Consider the following 27,743-nt stretch of genomic DNA (forward strand, 5'->3'; position numbering starts at 1 on the left):
GACTTTCTTAGGGTGTACCCTCCCCAGCACCCTTCACAACCCTGAATTGGATAAATGGAAGAAAATGGAGAGATGAACTGATTAAGTGTATTATCGAAAATCACATGAAAAAGAACTTTAAAAGGATGTAAAAAAAATCCTTTTAATCAACTCCATCTGAGAAGTTTAATATTGGTGAGAAGCTGCTAATAAAGCCATTCACAGGCTTAAATTATACCACTGAGTAAAGTGACCAAACTTGCTGGTCTGGGTACAAAAGTGGGTTGAGTCAGACCAGCATCATAATGGGCTGTGTTTCACGAGCTGTGAAAAGCTGTATCCTTGATATACAGGAGAGCAGAGAGTGGATACTATGCTCTGGTCAGAAGAAGAGGTGGATGTATGTGGAACATTTATGTCAACAATCTACACAATAGTTTGCTGATGGTTTATAAGGGATTTTATCCAAGAATGACAGCTTCTTGGGGATTTACACTTTTTCTCTGCGTGCTGCTGATGGTGTGTAGAGGCTTGAGCCTTGCGGATGTAGATCCAGATCAAACTTTATCAAGCAGTGGTCAAGTAAAAACCCGGAATCCACAAATAGACAATGCAATGAGCTCAAACCATGGCACAACTGGAGAAGGTGGCCATGCAGTGGAGCCCATCACTACACTGCCTATTGTGTCCTGGAAGTGGCATCATGTCACCACCCCGTACCTGGTGGCCCTGTGGATCCTGGTTTCCTGGCTCTGCAAACTTGGTGAGTCCTGCAAAGTCCTGTTTCTGCAAGGCTCCGCTCTCCCCTCATCAACCAGAAACCCTGGAAAAGCTATTTTTGCACAAAGCTATTAAAACCTATTTTAGCTAGAATTTTACACTCAATTTGAATATCTATTGTGTAGAACACAGATAGAAAAAATAATGAGAATTTAAAAAAAATTAAACTATTTGCTGCTATCTACGTTGTTAATTGGTGATTTTGCCTCCACACCTTAGGGATTAAAGTGGGATTCAGTAGGTGGGATGTTATAGCAGTGCAGAAAAGAAAATAACTGTAGAACATAGAAGTAGGTCCCAATAATTTCCAGATTGGCCTGCAGGCTGTGAGCAGCAGAGCTGTGCTGCTACTCTTTGTAGATTCCATCCATCCATTGTCTTCCACTTATATAAGCAGATGTAACATGAGCTACCGTAACTGATTTCCCACTCCTAGACAATGTAAACCTCTTAGACTGACCATGAACACTATCACTGCTCTACACCAACCCAACATTCAATTCAACTCATTTTACTTTTATAGCGCCAAATCACAACAGTCGCCTCGGAGCATTTTAGATTATAAGGTAAAGACCGTACGATAATATAGAGAAAATCAAAAAAATCTGATTATCTCCTTTGAGGAAGCACTTGTGGACAATGGAAAGGGAAAAAATGGGGAGGAAGACAGGTCAAGAGACACATTATAGAAGAGAGCCGGAGATTAACCCGTTGAACCCCATTGCCCCTGGTGCAGATAGGGAACACGGGCTGTACCGCCAGGTCTGTTATTCAAATATAGACATGTGTGGTATCCAAAGAAATGTCAGAATCTCAGCTAAAAGCGCACAAAACAATTTCCATGATCACCAAAAACAACAAGGAATTAAAGAGACACAATTTGCGGATCCCCATGTTCTCCTGATGGCATCGACACAACCAAACAATGTCTCTGCTGGAAACACAGATCTCACAGATTCCAAAACTGCAAGATCTGTCATGTTCCAACCAAAATTCAGTGAACCAGCACTGCAATACAACCACTTTTCCTGCATAGCTGCATCTCCCATGTTGGCTTCAAGAGCATCTTCCCATCATATACCGCTATTTTCTGCCTTATTTGCTTGCAAAGATGCATTATGCACCTTTTTTTTTTTTTTTGCAAAAATTACCTCTGACAAGAAAGTTAATTTCTTCTATTCAATACCTAAGAAATTTTAACTTTTACAGATGGTGCCAAATTGTAAAATACTTAGCTATGTCTCTAATAAAACCTCTGTAAATTTTCTCTGTTTCACTTCAGCGGCACAATTCTTTCTACAGTTAATGTCTATATGTTGATCAATGCTTTCTTCAGTTTTTGGTCTACTGCAGCACATTTGAGTGGTTATATGCTATAAAAGGCAACAAAAAAACTCTTAAAAAAGGCAGTGATCACTGTTGGCCTCTCTCAGTTTTTATTACCACTGTTCTTTTTAAAGCTTAGTTTTAAAAACCTAACGATGTAACTAAGGTCCAGCCCATGCAGCAGTATATTAATGACTAACCTCGTATTTTTGATAGATTATCTATCTCAGTTATTCTCCTGACTTAAGTTTGGTGCGTTTACAGCATCCTGCCACGCAATTGCATTTGTCCCTAACCTAACAGGAACTCTCACGTTAAATGTTATCGAGTGGAAAAAAGTTAGCGTTCATCCTCCAGCTTCACTGTGCTAATGTGTTTATATTATAACCATTTATATTCTAACCAATACAATACAATACAAATTTATTTATGTAGCATGTTTAAAACCAGGGGTACACAAAGTGCTTCACGAAGCAATAGACAATAAATTATTACACTAAGCAATGAAAAATTAAAAACACAGTAAAATGAAGGACAAACAAAATCATTAGTGAGTAGAGATAGGGAGAATACATAATAAGCTAGGGAAAGATGCAGCGATTAAGAAACAGAGAGAATTAACAAGGGGGAAAAGCCAGGTTAAGAGGCAAAGGCACGGTCGCCTCTAGTCTTTAGATCAGCGGTCCCCAACCCCCGGGCCTCGGACCGGTACCGGTCCGTGAGTCGTTTGGTACCGGGCCGCGAGAGTTGAGGCTAAGGTGTGAAATGTATGGTTTTGAGGGTTTTTATTGGTTTTCAGCGTTATTTTGTTATCGTTTTTATCGTTAACTCGGTTTTCCTGGGTCTTTTCACGTGTGTTATGAATAAATCTTCTTTTTTTTCGGTACCGGTACTAGTTTTATTTTGTTGTATTTATCCGCGACACCTTAAAGGCCGGTCCGTGAAAATATTGTCGAGCATAAACCGGTCCGTGGCGCAAAAAAGGTTGGGGACCGCTGCTTTAGATGGTGCCTGGGTTGAGCCAGGAGTAACTGTCCAGATGATCGCAATAAACGGCCGGGAGTATAAAGACTGAGGAGGTCAGTAAGACAGTCTGGTGCGAGGTTGTTAAGGTATTTGGAATTAAGCAACAGGACTTTGAAATCGATACAAAATTTAATAGGCAGCCAATGTAAATCAGAAAGCACAGGGGTAGTGGAAGCGAATCTAACCACAGAGGAAGTGTTGCCAACTCCTCAGTAAGAAAAATCGCTATTAGCTGTCCTAAAAGTTGCTAGAAGTCGCTAAATGATGTCATCGCCTAATTTGCATAATTGGTCATGCTAATGTAATTGTAACCTACATTGTAGGAGAGAAAAATAACATTGTGGAAGAGACATAAAGTGAGTAAAAAACGTCTTAAATGCATTTAGAATTTATTTAAAACTACAAATTAAATTTCTTTTAACAATTATTGTTTTTTAATGTCACAATTCCAACCCTACTCCTTTATCCGGGCTTGGGCCGGCAAAAGTGACCCGAAATGGGCACTCTGGTGAGGTTACTTTGTGTTAGTGTGTGTGTGTGTTTGTAAGTAGTTTTAAACCTTGTGATCCACAAAACAACATAACAGTAGAACTGACTGCGTTACAGTCAGTGCGGGAGTTGCGGCTTGCAGTTTGGACGCATAGGTGTGAACATCTCCTACCCTGATAGCAGCTGGGGGAGGACTATCCTCTGCCTCTGAGCCAAAATACCAAAATGGTTAACACAGAGTTTGTAACTGTAGAGATTCAAAAATACTATTGTAATTTTTCTTTTTTCTTTTTTTTAATTGTCTACCCCGCACCTGCATTATTTAATCACCAAAACTTAATACACATGTCCTCTCTGTTTCAGTATTACTCTCAAAGCCAGCAGACTTTATACTCTTTGTTCTAGGGGGAATTTGAGTTACAGCTACCCTAGATGACGATTTTTGAACAAAGCATTTCAGAGAAATTTAATTCACAGGTACTTAGAATGTCACTGCAAGGGCAACTTTAGCTGCTGTTTACGCCAAACAGGAGGAGAAAAGTGGGATCAGTGGCTGAGATTTAACCCATGTGAATTAGTTCATTTTATAAGCAGATTACATCAGTATCTCTATCTGATTAATGGATACATCTGAGCTCTTTTGGTAGTTAAATCTTGTTTCTCTCTAAGAAAAATGGTTAAATCTTACATAAGAGCTCTGCTTGTAATCAAGTACCACACATAAAAAAACACTGTTTTCTCTCCTGTTTCAATTTCCCAGTTTGGACATACAGTAATCAGGCAGCTCTTGTTATAGCTTCCAAGCACATACTACTGGATCACTTCACTCAATTAGAAACCTTCCTATGCAAATCTGACTGACAGGAAAAATCTAGTGTCAAATTTTCAAAATAAAAGACCAACATTACTTGTACTGTTGGACAATGATGTACACTTTAGCGTCAGGCTTTTAAACAAAACAAAACAAACAAAACAAATAAACACAAGAACAGGAAACTACCTACATTCAAATGAATGGATTGATTATTTGCTCATACTATTTAAGAATGTACTCACACTAGGCATTGCTTTTATTTTGACTGAAGGTTCTTAGACAAAACTAGGTTTGGGCTTTTGTTCTAAACTGCTTTGGTGACCTAATTTTTAATTGCAGGCCCACAAAATCTTACTGAGAGCAATTTCCTATAGAAAAGAGGGACACACATTCATGGAAAACCTTTACTAGATCAAGTTATGATCTTGATCTGTTGGTTGGCATTCATTTCAGAAAAATTTGTACAGGAGTATCATCTAACCTAACTGAGATGAGTTACGGATGAGTTTTAGACAAAAGCATTTCAGAGGACTCAGAGAATCGACCCAAAGTTTTGCACAATTACTCCGGCAACTTGAGCTGCTGCTGTCTAGAACTGATAGGGATGGGTGGTGTCACTGGATGAACTTTTATTTTAATGAGTGTTTTCTAACTGATGAATTTGATCATTTGCTCTCAGTGATTACTGGGTTTAAGTTTAAGGGAAATGGGCCATGGAACTGTGGACAATGTAAAAATATGAACAGGGGTTGTGTGCGGCAGGCAGGAATGGAGGACCCAGTATGAAGACTCCAGGATGCAAAAGGTAAACTCAAAACTCAGCTTTACTGCTGGAAATCAGAAAAACAGAAAACTAACTAAACTGGAAACACTCATGAAGCTAAAAAGGCAGACAGACAGGACATGACACTGGATGGAAGAAAACAAAGGGGTTAAATACACAAGGAATGACGAGTGAACAGGAAACGCGACGAACACAACTGGGGCTAATTACGCACAACGAGACAGATGATGCAAAGCTGAATATAACACATGAGACGAGGTACCTTCAAAGTAAGAGAGGCAAAAGCAGAACATGGCGCACACAGACAGGAGACAACCAAATTAAAACGGGAAGTAACAGGAACACACCCACACACACAGACCAGACCCAGATAGACACGACACAGACGAGTCTGGGAAAGAACAGACATGAAAACACAACAGACAATGAAACACAACGACACAGGGAAGGCATTATAACAAAACTAAGAACTACACATCAGAAATACAAAACTATATAATAGAAAAACTAAATCAAAGAACATAGATAATCAAAACCACAGCCACTGGGTCACCAGACCCAGGTATCCTTACAGATGTCTACGTGTATGTGTGGACGTGTGAGCAGTTTTGTGTACATCTTTGCTGATATAAATGTGGGACTGTGGTTATTTGTTTATAACTAAACAAATGGGATCAGATACAACCTGTACAAATTATTTGTTATTATCATGCAAGCTTTGACTATGCATAATTGGGCGGTGCTTGCACTGACAATCCACCACACTATCAGTAGTAATGAAATGTTATTTGTGTTTTGTGGGTTTACATTTGGAGTATTGTAAAATAAGAATATTGCTCTGTAGATTTGGTAGACCTTAAAAAAAATTAACAGATGTTAAGTTTTAAAAGAGAAAATCATAATCTTAAAAAACACAAACAGTATGTGTGCACCATATTATACATCCTCAGTTGCAGGTAATGGCATCATTTTTCTCAAGAACCTATTTCCTCTTTACAGATTAACAGTGCTGTCTTTCTTCCAGCATGCTTGGTACACTCAAAAAACAGATTCAGGTCCTTCTTTCAAAGAACACATACAAATTTTGCTAGTTGTTCATAAATGTAATTAAAAAATACCAAATTAATTTGATTTTCTTTGTGTAAACCTAAAATTATTCTAAACCAGCAGAGGCTGATTCTGAACACAAAATGAATGAGTTTGTTGGGGCACTGGGGGTAGGAGGAGTACATTTTTGCACTTAAGTATTTGTAAACTCAAAGAAATAAATTCAAGCCCCTCTTTAAGCTTAATCATTTTTTTTAATCTCACTCAACGCAAATGTAGCACTCCAGCGTTACTGCAATTATTATTCGTGTGGTGAACCTAAATTATTTTCTCTCAAAGCAGTCTTTGTTACAAGAACACAAAGTTATTGAGTTACACAACGGTCCCCTTCTTTGAAAATTTTGTGCTCTTTCAGGATCACCTAAATGAATGCAGCTGCTCTTGGCCTCTCTGTACTTTTTGGATAAAACTACACCTTCAGGTAAGGTAACATATTATTTTTTTCATATATCCAATTGTGTATTTCTTTATCAGCTAAATCTATGGCAATGCTATTTATCATAGAAGTTGTAACAGTTGTTTTTTGAACTTTTGGTGGTGCTACCATTCTCTTCTCTGCTTGAATACTATTTGTTTTGACAATAAAGACAGGTCTTTTCAAAAGTGCCTTGTTTTAGAGGAGAAATTGTGTAGCTGCCAACTTTTAAGTACTCGGAGCGTGTGCTAGCTTATTAGCAGCTAGCCAGCCATTGTGCTCAATGAAAGATGATGTCCTATAGCTAACTTCTTTCTTACTGTTTTCTTTTTATAATCTAATAATGTGGTATTCTGTGTTTATTATTATATAATGCCATTTTCTAGTAGAAAGTATCGTTTTGAGGTGTCTTTAAAAGCACTGCATAGTTTACTGAGGGTGCTACCAAAAGCGAACCATGTGGCCGGAAGAGTAACTGCAGTCAGCACAATGCGCACTCCCGTGACGTTCAAACTTATTTATTATTATAAAAGATTTCGGCTACGTCCACACTTACACAGGTATTTTTGAAAACGGAGATTTTCCGTTTTCGTTTTAAAAAATAATCCCGTCTACAGGTAAACGCAAAAATGAAGGAAAACGCTGCTAGGAACATGCCAAAGCAACAGGTGGCGATATATTCCTAAACTCAGCTACAAACAGTTGAGGTCTTGACAAACTTCACTGATGGTTCAAATGTTTAGCAACTTTCAGTGTGTTGATTCAGCAGTCTGCATTTAAACTTCTAGTTTACTATATTTATGTATGTTTTATTTCCAGGTGAATGCAGAGTTCCTGCAGATCACTACAAAACCCCTGCAGGCGAAGTTCTTGGCTCAGCTGGACAATTTAACAGACAAGCTGATGCAAATTTTTGAGGGGAGCAAAGGAGCAAAGGGCCAAAAGATCAAGGATATCATGGCGATCAGTAGTTTGGTCAGTACTAATGATAAACCCATCAATTAAATGCAATCAATCAATTACATTTTTTTCACCCTTTTTTTTTTTTCACCCTTGCATTAGTGTGATGACATCGATATAAAGAGGGAGCATACTCTTAAAAGTCTGGTGATCTACTTTAATGAAGATCCAGACCTACTGTTCAAGGAGTATCTGGTATGCTTATCTTTTTTTTTTTTTTTTTTCTGCCTGTCCTGTTTGGTTCTTTTGCCATCAGAATTATTGTCTAAAGGCGAGGAAAGATGCCCAACGGATTTACTTTACCAAATTGACCATCCCAGCCTTGCCGTAATGGTCTATTTGATTCATCTTTTATTGTTTATTTTATTTATTTATTTATTTATTTATTTTCACTTGCTAGCTACGGGACAGACTTGAATGAGGAAAAGAAAAGGGAGAAAGGAAGAGGGGGGAAAGACAGTGGAGAAGAGGGACGGGGATAAAGGGCAAAAAAACCCCAAAAAACAACTAAATAAGCAGACAAAAAAACAAAACAAAAAATACATATATCGATCACCTGTTGAGAAAGAAAAAAGAAAACAAGCAGAAGAAAACGAGAGCAATACAATAAACAACATCACTATGATATATGGGAATATAACAGTAAATACTAAATATTAAACATTATTGTGCAGCACGTAAGATCGACAGCGCACAGTGTGCTTTGAGGTAGGAGCCAAAAAGGGTGTCGTTTGTGTGTGTGAGCACCCGTGTGCACACCTGTGAGCATGGACGCGTTTGTTTTTAAAAGGTTCCTTCATGTAATGATCTGCTAGAGGGTGTGGGGAGCCACAGCCCCGTCCTCCAGGGCATGAAGCAGGTATGGAGGAGATCTGGTATGCTTATCACACTTTATTTTCTAGCTTCAATTTGAGTTAGGTTCAAATGCTCATATATTCAAATAAGACAATATAATTGTGAAATATGTATTATTCTTAATAGTCATTGTTGAAACTTGTACTGGAGAGCACCTTTCAAGGGGACAGATTCAGCAAAAATTCAATTGTTCATTTTTTTGGTGCTGCCATGTAGGTATCTACTGCCTCTATAAACACGGTAAATGTGAAGAAAACATTCATCCACTTTCTGTCAGTGTTTAAATTCAGTTTATTTATATAGCGGTATATCACAACAACAGTCATCTCAAGGCACTTCATAAAGTAAACACTCCAATGAAGTTCAGTTAATTATGCCAATTAGTAAAAAGTCTTCTAAGGAACCCAGCAGATTGCATTGAGACACTGACTAGTGTCACTGGCGTTACAGCAATCTTCTGGTTTCCGGAATAATGTGCCTAAAACAAGCTGTTTCAAAAGGTCCCCAATTGTCATGAAATAAGGGAAATTGACCCAGCCCACACACACACACACACACACATACCTACACCTATAGACACTTGAGGAGCTGCTCCTCTATTTCAAGCCCCTCCCAAAGGGAGGTACATAATACCTAAACCCAAACTATTGATAGAAAACAGATTGATGGGTTTTATTCGTGTTTGGAGTGTTAATAGAGGCAGTAGAGACCCATGTTTCAGCACAAAAGGATACAAAGCTGAGTTTTGCATAATATTTCCCCTTCCAAGTGACAGAGCCCTTAAACCTGAAACATCCTGTTTTTCAGACCACCTCCACTGAGGATGAACGGTTGAGATCCACTGCAGCAACTGTCATGGGTATTTACACCATCAGAAGAGAAGGCGTTCAGGAGCCAGAGGATGTTGGAGTTGTCATTGAAGGTACTACAGTTATGAACAACCTCGGTAGTGTCATCATGGCATTCATCGTCTTCTTTGGACTGATTTATGCACTTGATCTGAGCTATCCAAATGACCTCAAGTACACTTTCGAGTTTTGTCAGAAGATTTTAATGAATCTGGATGGACAAAGGCTCAGTACAAAGATGCAGCAAATGAAATTGAAGATGTTTGTTTAGGCAAACAAGACCCCAGCACAAAATTTGATTTTGGCCTTTTTATCTCTTTTGTTCAAACTGTGACCTTTTTTTTTCGAAAAATAGAAGTTGTCTATTTTTGTCTGCTGTTCTGTTGTGAGTGATGTAACCTTTAATCTATACTACTATAGATGGATAAAAGGACTGTGGGAATTTAGCTCAAAAAAAGTTTAATGGTTGTAACCAGCATCTTCTTTTTAATTGCTTTTGGGATTTTCAAAGAGACAAAACAAATGTTGACAAGTTTGGTGTCTTCCAGTGTTTTAAAGTTGGTGTTCCCATTCTTATAAGCTTGTAAAAGTTTGAATTAGAGAAGTAAAGGTTTTTTTTTATTAAAATACCTCCCCTTTGGTAACACAAAATGTTCTTAATGAAAATCTTTTATATATATATACATTATATATTTGTATTTAAGTATTTTTGGGTTGTTTAAAATGTTCAGTGACTGGCATAATATGGTGTGAATTGCAATGTTTAGTAGGTTATCATTGTGAATTTGCTGAAAACCTACCTGCAAGTGTCACTATAAATATATATACAATGATTCTTACGTGAAATTGGATTTTACAAATTCCAGTTTGTTTTCAGTCTTGCCTAGTAATACAAAGGTGTGTGCTTTTCAGATTTGATATTCATTTCAAATGTAAGGCACTTTTTTGTGAGCACTTTGATTTTGTTAAGGTTAATTTGACCATGTGACATGTATGTTTATTCACAAAATATTCTGTTTCTGCTTTTAATTCAAGTGAATAAAACTGATTTGAAAAAACAAATTTATTTTGTCATTATTTTAATAATTAAATTAGTTTTCTGGTAATTAAAATTATGATTTAGTTGAACTTAAAATAATCATTTCAATTCGAAAGAAAATCTAGCTCAAATGAATGACATTGTATTGAGTTGAACCAACCAAAACCTTTCACATCTTATTAATGTATTTTTTTTTCCTTTTAAATGTGTTTAAAAAATTGTGTTCTACTGACTCAATTTAATTAAATTGTCATGATGTATGTAGATTTGGTTGAACCAAAATAAATGTATTACGTGGAAAACCTGCCATCAATCAAATTGAGTTCATCCAATGACTAATTTTTATGAGTGTACTAACTGAAGTACAATGGACAATAAATGCAAGGTCATCTATTTGTGCTTTTTCAAGAAAAAGCTTCTTTATAGCCATCGGAGTATAACACAATCTATTCAGCTAGCAAGCAAAAGACCAGCGTTAATGGATTTCATCTTCTTTGGTGCAAACGAAAGTGACAACGTTGCACTGCAGTGGCAACGAGAAGACAACCTCCAATCAGTGCAACTAGAATGTCACTAATCTCACCATGAGTGACAGAGATACTTGCAAAAATCAAAACTAGAGAAAAAACAATCAGGAAATAATAGAAAATCAATAAAGAGATTTTAAATTTGAGTCTCAGTCACACACAAATTTGTACAAGCACCTTTTATGTCTAAGTACTTTCTTTCTAATTTTTGGAGGTTGTCTTCCTGTTGTCGGTGCACGGGTTATCACTGTTATGTGCACCAAAGCAGGTGAAATGGATCCTGCTTCCTAACTGGACAGACTGATATCTAGAAGGTTTATCTGTATGTTATATTTTGATGATCAACTCTTCATCCTCATCATTGTAGTAACTTATACTTGACTCCTAACTCGGTTATGTCTCAGATACCAAGTGATCAACCCAAATCCCTCACCTGCTGAAACAATTAATTTTATGTAAAATAGGGTTCTTGAAAAAGCTCATGGACCTCAGCATGCAATTTAGCCACAGTGTCTAGAGAAAACCATCCTGGGCATGGAGAAATGTTTACAGTTTATATAGGTGTAATTTAAAATGATATAGAGTGACCCTGGCAGGGTTACTGAAACATCTCCAATTCAAGGACAACATTTCAGACACTTACTGTCAGTCTAATTTATAATAAAAATCCTAAATCTCTAATATTCTATAATATAATGCATAATGTTGCTAACACTGAAACTTATTTGTCTGAAATTTATTAATTTAGTTTATTGTGTTGTTTAACAACATTTAATCCTTAAGCGTTGGGACCACAAATGACAAATTTCGTTGAGCACAGAGGCTGAGATGAAAAATAACACACAACAGTCTTGAAGTGTAGCTGCTGTTCCTCCCACACTGAAAATAACCTTCATCTGACCTTCGTCTGAGTGCTTGCTGTGGTGGAGACCTGCGGTCAGAATGATTGAAAAGTCGCCAAACAGGCTAGGACCGCCACTGATTAACAGGAACACAGTGGAACGAAACTATAACATTCGGATTGTCTACATTCAAAGGAACTACTTCCTCTTCCGCCTTTCATAGTCATGTGCGAAATACGGTTGTATAAATATCTCGCAGCCCCTTGGCGTGCGCACTCACAACAAAGGCTGAGCGTAATTGTGCGGACGTATTTTACCTCCACAAACAGCTGAGACGTGGTTTGCGATACATGTGGCAAAAAAAGTGCTCCAAGAGTGAGGTGTTGTGGCCATACTAGGGAGACATTCAAAAGGGCTGTTGGGGGGTGATAAATACATTTTACAGGGTTTATTTATCGGATAAAATACTTTAAATGTCACCGTTATTATTGGCCGGAAACAGCAGGGGTGTCCAAATTCAGAGGCTGCTTCCACCTGAGGACCCGGCCTTCGTGGTCTAAAGAAAGCCGGGTAGTACGTCACGAGCTCCCTCGGTGGAGTGAAACTCCGTCTGCTCCTTGCTATCTAATATATAACGGGGCACTGACGTAAACTCTTCTGTTTAATTATTGTTTGACGTTTATTCAGCTGTGTGAAAACCCCGGAGGAACCCTTCCGAGGGATTGATAACGTTAAATTTAATTTTATCTAATCTAATAACTTTAATCTCAGCCAAACCGATTTAGTCACGAACAAATAAAACACTAAAAAAGCCAAACAATAACATTTTTAAGTTATCAAAGTGACTTATATATCATGTTTAACCCGAGTAGCGAAAGACCGCGGGGGTTTGAAGACGATGTGACGAAGTTTACACAGCTACATTCTCACCTGAACATACGTTAAAGGTTTTTTTGCGACCCAGAAAGAGAAATAAGAGTAATATTAAAACTAAGTAGCTACCGCCATTGTTGGAAACTGGAATTGGCTGGGCCGCGCTATGAATTCTGTGATATGGTTTTTCAATTTTGTTGTCCGGGTGGAAAATCGGGAGAAATTCGGGAGAATGGTGGCTCCGGGAGATTTTCGGGAGGGGCACTGAAATTCGGTATTCTCCCGGAAAAATCGGGAGGGTTGGCATGTATGGTTGTGGCAACATCACTAACCTTGTCACCTCAGAGTAAATCATATCACAGAATATGAGGAGCGTATGTTGAGGCGAACTGAAGAGGAGGAGAGAGGCAGGTGCTGCTAGGGCGAGACAGACGTCTCTCACGGAGTCCTTAAGTGCTGCAGGCAGGCAAGGTGTTCAAATAGCACAACTTCAGTTTTTTTATTTCTATATGATGAACTCTGCATTATTAAGTGATAAGACAAAGTAATCTGATGTCCTGTAATCATTATGACGCTATAATTTGAGATAAAATAAATAAAATAAGTTTTTGTACAAAGTATCGGTATGGGATCAGTATCGTCGATACCACCCTGAATATTACTTGGTATCAGATCAGAAAGAAAATCAGTGGTATCACACATCACTAATAAAAAGAACAAATGTTAAAAAAAATTCCTTGAATATGAAGGCACTTTTTTCAGCAACCTGCCAGTTAGTAGGTGACTTGCTCTGCAGCCATCAGAATCACATTTGGTAATGATAAACACAAATTAAATATAAAAAGAAATAACCATGTTTCCATTTATACATTTATTTTAATATAGGTTTTTTTTGCTTTTTGTTTTTTTTGCCAAAGCAACGGTGAGCTGCTGGTAATGGGTAAAAGAGTCTCAGATTTGAGACCGTGGAGTTAGTAGAACTAACAACTGTTATGAATTAACACTGTTCACCTTCTGTCTGTCCCCAGGAGTCTGTAATTGTAGGCTAAATCATTCTCCCCACACGAGCAGCACTGTGTGTGAAGCTTGCAGCAGCTGGAGTTGAGCCAACCCCACACTCCTGTTACAATATTGTCACAGTGTATGCCAATACAGGTGGATTTTGGCTTTGTCAACTCTCTGTTTCATTTAATTTACATTATATATTTGAAATTACAGTCTCTGACATTGCATTCGCCTTGTAAGTTGGACAAAGTCATACGTTTTTTTGTTTTGGCACAAAAATCCCCCTGCAGCATCACTTAGTAATGTAAAGACAAAACAAATGATTAAGCTTCTTAACTGAGTCAGGAGTGTTTTGTGCCCTTCTGAAGTCACTGCTCCAATATGTAATGATAGGAGTTTATTTAGGGACTGCTTTACAACACCTTTGTTATTTCTTCTTCGTTAGGGGCAGCTGTGTTTCAGGTGGTAGAGCAGATCATCTACTGATCAGAGGGTACTTGGCCAAGACAGTGAACACTGCATTCACATGTGCGTGATTGGGAGACTTAGATTAGTAGTAGGAAGCACTTTGAGTGCTTAACAGAGGAGAAAGGTGCTACGTAATTTCAAGGGAGTCTTTAACTAAGACTGCGTAAGGTCGGTGTCAATCATTACTAAGGAGTGAAACTGGTGGAAATGTTCCTAAACTAAAGGTATTCATTCAACAACACTAACAATATCATGACAAACTGGAGTGGACGGGACCGGAAAGTACAAATGCAGCAATGACCGGAGAATGTTTCAAATGTCACTGAATAACCGAATGACATCCTTTGCTCCTTCTTAAACTCTTCAACCACACACTCATACATGACCTTACTCATAGAGGAGTAGTGAACTTATAAAAAGGCTGAGTCCAGTCCTGATACAGACTGTGTCAGGACTGAGGACACAAAGTCGCAGACAGAGTGTTGAATATCGTGAGGGTAGGAAGCCATTGGCAGAGGTGTTATTTTTATTTTATTTTTTTACCTCCTGAGGTAATACAGGCACGAGAAGGCTTCTTTTCTTCAGTCAGTTCATTTTTTTCAAATGCTACGCTGTGGATATGCACTCTTCTGGCTGTTGGGGTCAGTGTTGTTGATCTGCGTTGTGTCACCAGTGAAGGGTGAAGCTGTGGTAACACATGAGGGGTCCCACCTGAAGCTGTCCGAATCCAGTCACTCGAATGAGTCTCAACATGGCCACAGCTCCAATATCACAGGAATACCCATCATTAGCTTTAAGTGGCACCACGTGGAGACCCCTTATTTAGTGGCTTTTTGGGTACTGGTGTCATTATTGGGCAAACTGGGTATGTAATACATATTGTAGAATATAAATATGATAAAAAAAATTCTATGCTCTGTTTATTACACGAGATGATAAAAGAAAAGAAGAAGTATAGTTTGCCTCTTGCAAACAGAGAAGGTAATGTGGAGCAAGCTTTCACTTTTGGTAGCTGAAATCCTCTAAATGAATAGCTCAGGCTTATAAAATATAAATATACAGATAAAAACACAGAGGTGAAAAATTGTATACTTGATACAAGTTTCTGTAATTTAATCTTTAATTACATTTAACCTCTTACAGCCTAAAATATGAAATGAATTCAAAATTGAGAATTTGTTGAGCCAATATAACAAATGTATAACATTTTAATTTCCATATATGACTTTTTATTTGTATCACATTTGCTACATCTGGCATTTAAAAAATGCTGAAGAATGTATCTTGAATGAAATTTCTTTAGGTTTTTCAGGGGTGAAAAAAATCACACTGATAAAGGAGAAGTCTCAAAAACTCGTAAAAAAACCGGCACGTATCAAACATGATACAACAGGATTTAAGAGGGTAAATATAAACATGCAGAACAGAAGTGTAACCCCGTGAGGTGGATATTGGTTTACCGCTGTGGGACAGTAGGGTTTATTGTTAAATAAACTTTAATGGCACTTCCTCTACCCATTAATCATGAGGCTATCTTTAGTTATGCAGTGGGGTTTCATTCATCCGCCACGCTGGTTAATCATGTGCTTTCGTGTTTTTTTTTTAGATGAGCACTACAGTTAATCATTTGCAAATGTTACAACCTCACACAACCTCACGTTTTACATTTGTGGTTCAGTAAAGTGAACCAAAGGTTTGAATGTTTGCCAGCTCCAACCTGACTACAAGCAGATTAATCTAAAATCAAAGGTTATTACTATTGATTCATGGCTTTTATCTTTTTTTTTTTTTTTTTTAAATCTTGTTTTCTCTTCTCAGTCATTGAGGCCAACCATCATGTCACCAGCGTCATACCTGAGAGCGCTCTGCTCATCTGTTTTGGCTTCATTTTGGGTGGCATGATTTGGGCTGCAGACAAGGTGCAAACCTTCAGGCTGACCCCGACAGTCTTCTTCTTCTACCTGCTGCCTCAAGTCATTCTGGATGCAGGCTACCACATGCCAAACAAGCTCTTCTTCACCAACCTGGGCGGAATCTTGGTCCATGCTGTCATTGGGACCTGCTGGAATGCTGCCAGCTTGGGGCTGTCGCTGTGGGGGTGCCAAATGGGAGGAGCCATGGGTAAGAGGGGCTTTGTAATTTCTTTGTGAATGCACCAGAGAGAGATCTAATATGATTCCTGTACATCACAAAAGGTTGATTCTGTTCATCTGGAAATTCAGTGGGAGAAACATTTTGACACTCATCCAAGTGACTTCTTCAGGCTCAGCTGACTACAGGTTTCCCTAACCCAAACAGTACATTTGCACAATAACTGAAACAATGTTATTTGATTCAGAGATGGGCTTTCCCTTTTCACATAAATGGCCTCCTTGACTCCGCGCTCAAACCAGCGCTCCTCCCTGTCCAGAATGTGTAAATCCTCATCATTGAAAGAGTGTCCATTTGCCTGTAGGTGGAAATAGACTTCCTTCTGTGTTGTGCCATCCACTTCACAAGAGGTTGTTTGGTTTCCTCGGTGTATAAATCATGGCAATCCTCCTGGCACTTAGCGCACTCTACATTACTCTGTTTGTGTCGGGGGATCCAATCATTGGGGTGGACCGTTTTTTGGTGCAGTGTGTTTTGGGGTTTAAAGCCACTGAGGTGTTGTGTTTAGAAAAAATGTGTCTGTGAATCAAGGAGGGGGCTGTGCCTTACAATGCTGTGATGGCAGCCATTCCCCAACTTTCTGTGAATGGTACTCATAGGCATTGATCAATGGTCTTTGATCAATGGTCATGACAATTTGCATATTAATGATCAAGGACTTCCCAGCCCATTGTTCATTCAGTTGGCTAGTTTCAGTTATTATTCAAATGTACTGTTTATAAGATTGGGGATGTACAGATGTACAGAATCAACCTTTTGGGATTTACTTACCTGGATGATTGAGCATCAAGGCATTTCCTGTACAGGTGACCTGGACATCGGTCTGCTGCAGTACCTTCTTTTCGGCAGTCTGATGGCTGCTGTGGACCCCGTGGCCGTCATCGCTGTGTTTGAGCAGGTGCACGTTAACGACGTCCTCTTCATCATGGTGTTTGGAGAGTCGCTGCTCAACGACGGTGTAACAGTGGTTTGTATGCATCATTGCTGTCTTTAGCATTACTTAAGTAACATAACCTGTGAGTTTGGTGAGACATCTATCATAGACATGTCTACTTTGAAGACATGAAGTGTAAAGAAAGTAAACATTCCAGCACTTCAGTTTAAGTGGTTTTACTCTAGCTGATGTCTTGCCATCTTATCTGAGCTTCTCTGGCCAATAAAGGTGTTTCTGAACAGTCTGGAGTTCATTTGATACGAATCATGAAGTTCCACCCCGTTCACTGCTGAAACTTGAAACTTTGCACACCTTTTAAAATGACAATGTTAGAAACCTGTGACTTTATCGTTAGAAGTGTGACCTTCTCAGAAGCATAAGTGCTATATCATATTTCTCCTTAAAGGAGAGGTGTACTATAAAACTGAATACATGTCTTAGAAAACTGAATTAAGCTTAAAATTGAAAGTAAAATAAAAATTAACTAATTAATTAAATGTGGACAGAATTTGTCAATCAGAGATAATTCATCTCATAAATCAAGACACAATGCTCTCCCTTATATAAGCTGCCTTTATAGGTTAAAAGTATCATTATCAGTATTGGTATCGGCAATACTGGCAATGTATTTACTTTATTTCTGACCCTGTATTGTATTGATATAATCTGTAACTGGAGTTCGACACCTGTGGCGTAAGCGAATCACTCAGGACTCACCCCCTCCCTCCTGTACTGAATCATAGAGCGAACGAATCACTCACTCACTCACTCACTCACTCACTAACCCCCTCCCTCATGTGCTGAATCGTAAGCGTAAGCGAATCACTCAGGACTCACTAACCCCCTCCCTCCTGTGCTGAATCATAGAGCAAATGAATCACTCAGGACTCACTAACCCCCTCCCTCCTGTGCTGAATCGTAGGCGTAAGCGAATCACTCAGGACTCACTCACCCCCTCCCTCCTGTGCTGAATCATAGAGCGAAGAATGCGGCTAAAACTTTTGCGAGAGTTTGTTTTGTGAGAGCTCGCAAAAGTTTTGCGAGATCCCGAGTTTGTTTTGCGAGAGCTCGCAAAAGTTTTGCGAGATCCCGAGTTTGTTTTGCGAGAGCTCGCAAAAGTTTTGCGAGATCCCGAGTTTGTTTTGCGAGATCCCGAGTTAGTTTTGCGAGATCTCGCAAAAGTCCGTCTTAATTTTTTTTTCTCCCATGTCCCCTCCGGGGCTCCGTAGGATTTACATGAAAAGAGAAACAAATTAAGTTTGAGTGAAAATGTACATTTTTTTGCACTCTCTGGTCAACTGACTCAGTGAATCAAATGACTCAAAAAATCCGATTCACTTTGGTGAGTGACTCATTAAAACTCGATTCAGTAAAAAGAATCAAATTTACCATCACTAATCTAAGTCCCCTTCAATTAAATGGAATTTATTTTCATTTCATTTATATGAAATAGCCATGTGATTATTAGCAGTTACCACGCCTACCTAGCCACATCAGAGCCATTTTCCATCAACAACCTCCATTATAGACCCACCTACAGACACGTGACTGGACAGACATCACATGCGGTAAATCTGGGCCCACGTGGGTTTTAGCCTTGCAACGTCTGATTGGTTGAAGTAACGTGAACGTGGCATTGTTACTGTGATTCTATTGGCTCAAACAATTAAAAAAAGGTGTCAATCATGCAAATTGAACAAAAGACACCAAAGTTACAGCTCCTCAGAGTTTAAAGGGCCAGAGACCAATTAAATGCTCCATGCACACGGCAGAAAAGGGCCATTACCATGTAAATGTGTCGTTAATTCTTCAAAAATATATTTTAAAAAAAAAGAAAAAAAAGCATTTTTAAGCCTGTTAATAAAATCAATTATTTCTGCTCTTAAATACCTAAAAAATTCAACTGGCATGGTGTCCAATTGTGTGCCAAAATTAGACATTTTTGTACAACATGTGGATATTCATGTATTGACAGGGCTGTAATTTTTCACTGTTTTACTTTACAAACATAAATCCTTGCACAGATGATGTTTATATGTTGGTTACTGAATTTCTGTAATGAAATGTGAACTGAGGCACATTTTAAAAGGGTTATATGCTAAAAAAAAAAAAAAAAAAAATTAGGCGAGGATAAATTCTATTTACTTTTTCTGTGTTCCAGTCTCAGTAACTTTGACACAGTAATATCTGCTTCAATATTTACACCTCTGATGAAATTTCACAAGTGTTAGCTTTATTTTGATACCAAGATTGTAAGGACAGAGTTCGTAATTGCAGAGAAATAATCAATTAATTTGGGCATTGCATTTTCGAGCAGGAAGCTCAGAAACCCCTTTGGGGCTTAAGAGGTTATATTTACCCACAAATACTTGAGCTATACTTAAGGTAAGCACACTACTTTTTACAGGAAACAAGAAATAATTATACTATAAGTAAATTTAAGTACTATGTAAGTAATTTTAAATAGTAGTTGAAAATTTTTAGTTTTGCATAACTTCATGTGCTTTAAAGGAACTAAGAAATAATTACACTGCAAGTGCTTTAAGTAGTGTATAAATTATTTTAAATAGATCCTTATTAAGTGGTAATTCGCAGAAAAACAATCAAATATTTCCCAACATAACATCAGGTCTTATTATGGACGGACTTACCTTGCTTAACTTCCAGGTATTTCACAGGAAAGGAGACATTCTGATCCAATACACTTGTTGTGACTGTGACAGAAAAAAAATTAAGTTAGACGTGGCTCCATCATTATAAGGTCACATAGGCCTACACATTTGGTGGTATTTATTTATTTTTTGTAACTTGGTACGCTGGAACAGTACTTATCACATCCAAAGGGCTTCCATTAATGCACATTAACACAACGATGATTAAATAAAGTCGTAAAAAGTCAATCTACTCTGTAAAACTGCCCATACCCCCAAAAGGACAGTGTAGCTACAATGTAATACTGTTTGTTTTTGCACAACAAAAATCTGTTACCCCCTTACTCTAGTGTGTAGTACTTGTAGGTAAATATAATTACTTTGCAATTTCAAATAAAATACGTCGAAATTCCATTTAATTACAGGGGAATTGAACCCTTTGTCATGGGTCCTTCTTTACTGCTAAATGACCAAACATTAATTTTTCTTCTTCATCTCTTAGGTGCTCTTCAATGTGTTTGATGCATTTGTGTCACTGGGAGGACCTAAAATTGATGCTGCAGAAATTATCAAAGGAATAGGTAAGATATGACATTTATTAAACTGTTAATAGAGGATTTGCCTGTGTATGGGTTATAAACACTTACAGTCACGTCTGGCTAAGCAGAAATTGTTTTTTTTGTTTCTTTTTACAGCATTTTTTGTTCATTATTAGCTTCTTCATCAAAATGCATTGACCATTTCAAGCTACCACCATGCTTTTATTGGCATTGGCTGGGAACTGACCTTTCAGCCCATTGTTCCTTCAGTGGTGCTGGTTTCAGTCATTATGCAAATGTACTGTTTATAAGATTGGGGAAACCTGCAGTCAGCTCAGACTGAAGAAGTCACTTGGATGAGTGATGAAACGTTTCTCCCACTGAAAACGCTACATCCAGATGAAGAGAACCAACTTTTGGAGATGCCTTTATTTACTCTTTTCTTTTCTTTTTTAGCAGCAGACAGTTAGGACAGTAGGGAGTAGAGGCATGTAAACAGATGCAATAAAAAAACAAAACAAAGCCTAAAAGTAGATTTTTACACATTTCCCCCTTTCTCTACAGTTTCCTTTTTTGTGGTTGCATTTGGCGGTTCCCTTGTGGGCCTTGTTTTTGGTCTACTAATTTCACTTCTGACCAAATGCACAAAAAACATCCAGATCATCGAGCCAGGCTTCATCTTTGTTTTGGGATATCTTTCCTACCTGACTGCTGAGATGCTTTCGCTGTCTGCTATCCTTTCGTGAGTGTTTTGCAACTGAATTTGTTTTATTATTTCTGCATCTATTTTGCATATTTTGTGAACATATTTAGATGAAAGTCTACTTTTGTGTTTCCTTTCTGTAGGATTGTCTTCTGTGGAATGTGCTGTCAGAAGTACATCAACGCAAACATGGATGAGAATTCGGTCCAAACAGTCAGATACGCCATGAAGGCTTTTGCCAACGGATCAGAAACCATCATCTTTGTTTTCCTTGGCATCTCGGCCATCGATAAGGTTATCTGGGTTTGGAACACGGGCTTCATCCTACTCACGCTCCTCTTCGTCTTGGTGTATAGATTCATTGGTGAGATTTTGTCTTTTTGGGCTCAGTTTTGTGTTAAAGCATCACTGTGATGTAAAAAGTTTGTTTGTTATGCAAATACATTTAGATAGACTGGAACACTAAAATGCATTCAAAACTCATGAAGATTCATTTGAAGATATTTTGTGAGTCTTTATATAAGACTGTGTGTTTGTAAGTGTGTTTGTGTTCGTACTGCAGGTGTGTTTTTCCTCACCTGGATCCTCAACAGGTACAGGCTGGTGCCCTTGGAGTTTGTAGATCAGGTGATTATGAGCTACGGTGGCCTACGAGGGGCTGTTGCGTATGGCCTGGCTGTGATGCTGGATGAGAATAAGATAAAAGAGAAAAACCTGATGGTCTGCACTACACTCATTGTGGTTTACTTCACTGTCATCTTGCAGGTGAATTTGTCGCTTTTTCTTAATTAGTTAACTATCTTTTTCGAAGAAAAAAAGAAGGCTTCTGGCAGTAGCTTAGCTGTTCCTGGGACTGCACTCCTTTGGACATTTGATGTTGTGTCTGGAATCTGCTGGAGTCACTCTTCAAAGTTTAGGGTCTCGGCTCCTAATGCTAATGTAGGTAAGTATAGTGATAATAAGACAACTGAACCAAAGTCCAGCTTCTGGAGGCTCAATGAGCAATGAAAAGAGGAGCTTGCAGCTCACATGCAGCTTAGTTACCTGGACGCTGGCCTCCATGGCAAGATTCTCTGCACCTCTCTGAAATCTATTCCTTGGAATGGCCTGCAAGTAAGCCCACAGAATCAATATTGCTCTCACGCCCTTGTATTACAGGTATTACTTACAGGTCTAACTATAGTGCTCTCACATGAACCCACATCTTGTCATTTCTCATCTCTGTGTTTACAGTAAAGCCTGTAAAACCTTATTACTGTTTGTTTTTGTGTCTGCCCTTGGGTCCACTTCCTTGTACTGGCCTCTGGGCCCCTTCTGACACCAATAAAAGCATTAGGAGCTGTCACTCCCAAACAAATTCCAGGCACAACATCAGAGGTCTCTCTCCAAAACAAAGTAGTCCTAGGAACAGCTAAGATACAGAGAACCCTGTCCTCTACCTGGTCTCTGTTAAAGCTCATGAACTTGAGCAACGCTTACCACCCCCCCTAACACTGTTGCATTCCTGCTTGACATTGTTGCAGGGAATAACAATGAAACCTCTGGTCATGTGGCTTAAAGTAAAGAGAGCTGCAGTGACTGAGGTTTCGCTCCTAGAGAAATTGACAAACAAGGTAAATCTAAAATGAAAAATCTCTCGTTTCACCTACACAACCATTTTCTATCCAGTTATTGCTGAGTCCTTCTCCTTTCTTTAGATGTTTAATCACACTCTGGTTGCCATAGAAGACATATCAGGACAAATAGGACACAACTACATGAGGAGCAAGTATGTATAAGACTTGACACGTAATTTGAAAATATCTTCTCATTTTAAAATAAACTTTAAATTAAGAATTTCGTTTCCTTTTTTGCAAAGGTGGAAGTATTTTGAGGAAAACTGGATGTCATGGATTTTGATGAAGCCATCTGCAAGGAAGAAACAAGACCAAGTCTTTGATGTCTTCCATCAGCTGAACCTCAAGGATGCTATGGAATATGTGACTGAAGTGAGCATTATTTTGTTAAAGTACTCATTAAAGAAAACTGATAAAACTGCCACATGTAAAGAAAGCATGGTCTTCTTCTGTTCCAGGGTGAGCGGAGGGGCTCTCTGGAGTTTGTCCGTAATGAAAATTCCATTATTGACTTCAAGAAAAAGTCTGAAAGTGAATCCTTCGATATCAACAATGCAAATATGTCAAATGATCATGGTGCAATGTCCACTACGAGGTGAGCAATCTAGATTTTTATGACAATAGGAGAAGAGCAAAAAGCAGACTTAAAAGTTAGTATAGGATCATGTTGTGAAATCAAATGCACTGCAACTATTAGTTAGATTAGATTAACAAACATCTTCTATGCCTGAAGCTTCAATTTGCCACTGTGCTGTAAAATAGAAACCAGAGTTAATGTACTACTTTAATATTGTAGTATTACTTTACATCGCTGACATGATTTGGTTTGCTTCTTAGTAGAGATCCCATTCCATCAGTGAGCCTGGAAATGCATGAGCAGACCATGAAGGCTGTGAGGGAAGCTGAGGCAATTAACGCTCACCACCTTCTGGATCAGCATCTCTACAAGAGCAGAAAACAGGTAATGAGCACATTGAGTCATTACATCAAGGGCTTACTAAAGCACCTTAGTGCCGCGCTTCTATATAATTAGTACAATTTAACTTGTTATCAAAAGAAGAATATTTCCAGGCATCAGTGAGAACTATGCTTCAGCATACCAAGATATTTTGACCAATTTTAAGCTCTTAACTTTGTGGGAACAGTTTGAGGATGGCCCCTTCCAACATGACCGTGCACCAGTGCATAAAGTAAAGTTTATAAAGACATAGATGAGCAAGTTCAGTGTCGAAGAACTGGCCTGCACAGAGTCCTGATCTCAAAATACCAGAACATCTTTGGGAAGAATTAGACCGGAGACTGCAAGTCAGGACATCCTGTCCAACATCAGTGTCTGAGTTCACTAATAAATTCCCATAAACACACCTAAACCCACGGAAAGCCTTCCCAGAAGAGTTGAAGCTGTTATAGCTGCAAAAGGTGAGCTGAGATCATATTAAACCCAAAGGATTAAGAATAGGATGTCACTCAATTTCACATGTGTGAAGGCAGAAAACCAAATACTTTTGGCCATATAGTGTAGTATATAAAGGAAGCACTGTGGTAGATGCATTCCAAAGTGGCTTGCAGATGTGCAGGAACTGTGAGCATGAGCTCAACAGATCTTCTAGTCTATTAACACAGAGCTGAACCTAAGCCTAAGCTTGACTTCATGACCTGCTGTTTTTGATTTTGTGAAGGAGTATTAAGCTGTCTTCTCGTCCTCTTGTTTACAGCATCGGCACAGATTCAGTCGCAGCCATTTCGATATCAACAGAGATGAAAAAGAAGTCCAGGAAATCTTCCAGAGAACCATGAGGAACCGACTGAAGTCGTTCACGTCTGCAAAAATGGGCGTCAAACCACCAAAGACGATTGTCAAGCACACACAAAAAGAACAGCAGCAGAAGGTCATAACTTCATTTCTATATTTATTTTCTTCCTGAAGTAAAATACCACTTTTCAAAACTTTTTTTTAAACTGTTTTGTACTATCTTTATCTCATGTTTAGACATAATTAACATTTTCAGTATTTAGATATTTTTTTTTTATCATGTCTGTGGCTACAATGTAGCTTGCCATCACCAGTGTGTGAATGTGTGCGTGAATGGGTGGATGACTGGTTGTGTAAAGCGCTTTGGGGTCCTTAGGCACTAGTAAAGCTCTATACAAATAAAGGCCATTTACCATTTTTCCAAAAAATCACTAGAACTGATTTTTAAGTTGGATACTGATACCAAAATTTGATGGTGGTTAACAAATTTAATAGACCACCAACCAGTGCAAGATTTATAGCACAGCTGCCCTAAATTAACAGTATTAGCAATTACAGAAATCATTTTTATTTTTCTGTAGGTGATAATCCGCCAGTATGCTTACACATTTGGTTTGGATTGAAAGTCAGATTTTTAATTCTGAAACATAATTATTCTTGTTATCCACGAATTCTGAAATGTTTTACAAAAAGAAGAAAAAATAATAAAGAGCATTATGGTTTTTGGTGAAGATGCCAAATTACAGTTATTGGCATTCCTGAAGATAAATTAGTTTTAGTGGTTGAATTTTATGCTTCATTAATATCTCAATTCTCAGACAAGTCCAGTGTTTCAACTCAAATTTGGGTATCAGATCATTTTTTCTTTCAGACACATGAAACATGAACAAATCTCCCAAACAGTTTTTATGTACATTTATTTAATTGGTTGTTTACGCTCTGCATAACTCTGCTTGGACCAGCTGGTTGTTGTGTTTGTGAGGGTCCAAGCAAGTGTATCGCTAACAGTGAAGTTACAGAGTTCCCTCTGGTGGACAAACTATCACGTTTCTTGTTACTTTATTCATTTTCATTTGTCAGCTGCTATAAATGCCGATACCAATCAGCCATCAAATAGCTAATATATTCCTATAATCTTGGCCTACTCATAAAATTGTTTGGCCTTTACTAATCTTTTATCCGAAAATTAAAAATGCTACCAAGTCCTAAACATGAGAACAAATGAATATGACTTAAAATTTCACTTTTTGAACCACAGCTAATAATCTAATGACTTGTCTTCCTGTCACAGATGCCTAATGGAAAGTCAATGGACAAGGCTAAAATCAGCTATTCTGGTGATGAGGGTTTGTATGATTGTTGGGTGGTTTTTTTCTTCAGATTTAAAATAGGGAAGCACTTAGAGAGCCAATGAAAATCTTGTCATTTTCATTTTTAGGTTCAGAGGGAGACAGCGCTTCTGGCTATGACCAATCATATATGAGAGCCACGTACAGAGCAGGAGGTAAAACAAGTCTGTATATCCTGTATCTAAGAGCAAACATATATTTTTCAAGAGTGACCAAGAGAGTAGCTGGTCACTATAACTGGTCACTATAGTAACTATAAACACAAATATTACAGAACCATACTTTAAATGCAATTAAGGTCAAAATAGATACAATATGAAACAAACTCCCTTCAGTGCAAAATTTACTTAAGTACCATTTTAAAAATTTAATCTTTAAAATGAAATTCTCAGTTTTCAGTCTTTGTGTGTTTCTGTTTGAGAGAACAAGGGCAGGGGATTTATTACCTTTCTGTGCAGCACACAGCAGGAAACAGTCATCCTCAGGCTCGCACTACTGGAAATACTGTATGTGGTTTATGTAAGGGTGAGCTGCAGGGTAAAAGTACCCGACTGTCATACATCACATGGACTTTGTACTAGTGGACTGGCAGGTTAAAGCCTGGCTAATGTTCGATTCATTTCTTTTGAACGTTTTCCTTCTAACCTGTTGGGAACAGTTTATGGCTGCAGTGCATTTGATGTTAGCAGTAATCGTAAAAAGTTAAGACGGTTGGAAATTAGGTGGTACTAAAAAGAATTAGCTGGAAGAACATTTTTCTAGTTTAACTGGTAACAGAACAGTAACATGACTATGTCTAAAAAGATTATCTTTGAGAGGCAAAGTTTATCAGAACAAAACATGGGTAGAAGTTCATCAATGTGCAAAATGTTGTCTACAGATCAAGGAACAATTTTAGAAAAATGTTCCTCAAAATAAAATGGCAAAGACTCTGATTATCTCATCACAAGAAATCTCTGTGTGCAAAAAACATGGCCAAAGATCCACAACAGATTCCTGTGATCTTTGGAGCTTTGGGGAGCACTGCATTAAAAACTGTCATGACACTGTTTAGGAAATCACAGCACGGGCTCAGAAACACCTCCACATGTTGTCTGTGAACAAAGTTAACCACGACATGCAGAAACGCAGCTCACTTGAAATGAACTGGATGGGACACATGGACACTGCACTGTTATTAGCGCTCACTTCAAAAGCTTGCATCTCTAATGGTATGGGGGTATATTAATGCCTATGGAAGAAAAGTGGAAGCTAGACTGTTGTAAACATTACTCTCTCCAAACTTCAGACATGTTCCTACGACCATTGAAATTGCCTTATTTTTTTCTTTTTGTCATTTTAAATGTGATACGTTCGATTATAAATTATGTTTGCAAATCGTTGAGAAGAATAGAAGCCATAATATAGAAACCTGAGGTTCTAATTCAGTTTCTTTTGTTCATCCAGCTGGGATTGAGAACCCAGCCTTCATGCCGGACCTGGACCCCATGGATTTGTTGCAGATTCCGCCTTGGCTTGCGGAGAGTGAGCTCGACAGCAGCATGGTGGCTCTGTCACATCGAGCCCAGGTGGATTTGCCAAGGACCCCAAGTAACCTGCGCCGCCTGGCCCCTCTTCGTATCAGCACTCGCTCCACTGACTCCTTCACACTGGAGAACATTCCTGACACACAGCAGATGGACAGCGATCAATTGCAGCCGCCCCCTCCTCCTCCTCCTCCTCCTCCCAGAGACGATGGCTACGTGTAGCTGGATCTCAACCCAAACACTTGACTCTGCCTCACTTGAATCTGGCTGCCAAAGAAACAAAATTAAACTCAGAACGTTTAACTGTGTACTCTAAGAATATTGACTAGGAAATATTTTATTTTCCATTTATGTGATTAACCTTAACTCTTGTGTTTCTACACA

At 38.4% G+C, this 27,743-nt stretch overlaps 1 protein-coding gene across 2 annotated transcripts; it reads left to right on the plus strand.

Annotated features, from left to right (window-relative positions):
* The first annotated feature begins 59 nt into the window (after positions 1–59).
* On the plus strand, positions 60–27,581 carry LOC146363302 (sodium/hydrogen exchanger 3-like). 2 transcript variants are annotated; one of them, XM_084919113.1, is made up of 16 exons: positions 60–742; positions 15,956–16,258; positions 17,095–17,255; positions 20,376–20,454; positions 20,977–21,154; positions 21,259–21,479; positions 21,678–21,880; positions 22,639–22,728; positions 22,813–22,883; positions 22,974–23,103; positions 23,190–23,326; positions 23,569–23,692; positions 24,447–24,620; positions 25,776–25,842; positions 25,923–25,988; positions 27,280–27,581. In XM_084919113.1, exons 1-16 carry the CDS (start codon positions 382–384, stop codon positions 27,579–27,581), a joined length of 2,667 nt encoding a protein of 888 aa, XP_084775239.1. In that variant the 5' UTR covers positions 60–381. The 2 variants fall into 2 exon arrangements, with proteins under 2 accessions (XP_084775239.1, XP_084775240.1); XM_084919114.1 differs by lacking the exon at positions 60–742 and adding an exon at positions 14,741–15,002 and having other exon boundaries at positions 25,776–25,830.
* The last annotated feature ends 162 nt before the right edge of the window (positions 27,582–27,743 follow it).

The sequence above is a fragment of the Perissodus microlepis genome, chromosome 22 (assembly GCF_051167445.1).
Source record: "Perissodus microlepis isolate ML-2025 ecotype Zambia chromosome 22, ASM5116744v1, whole genome shotgun sequence".
Lineage (NCBI taxonomy): Eukaryota > Metazoa > Chordata > Actinopteri > Cichliformes > Cichlidae > Perissodus > Perissodus microlepis.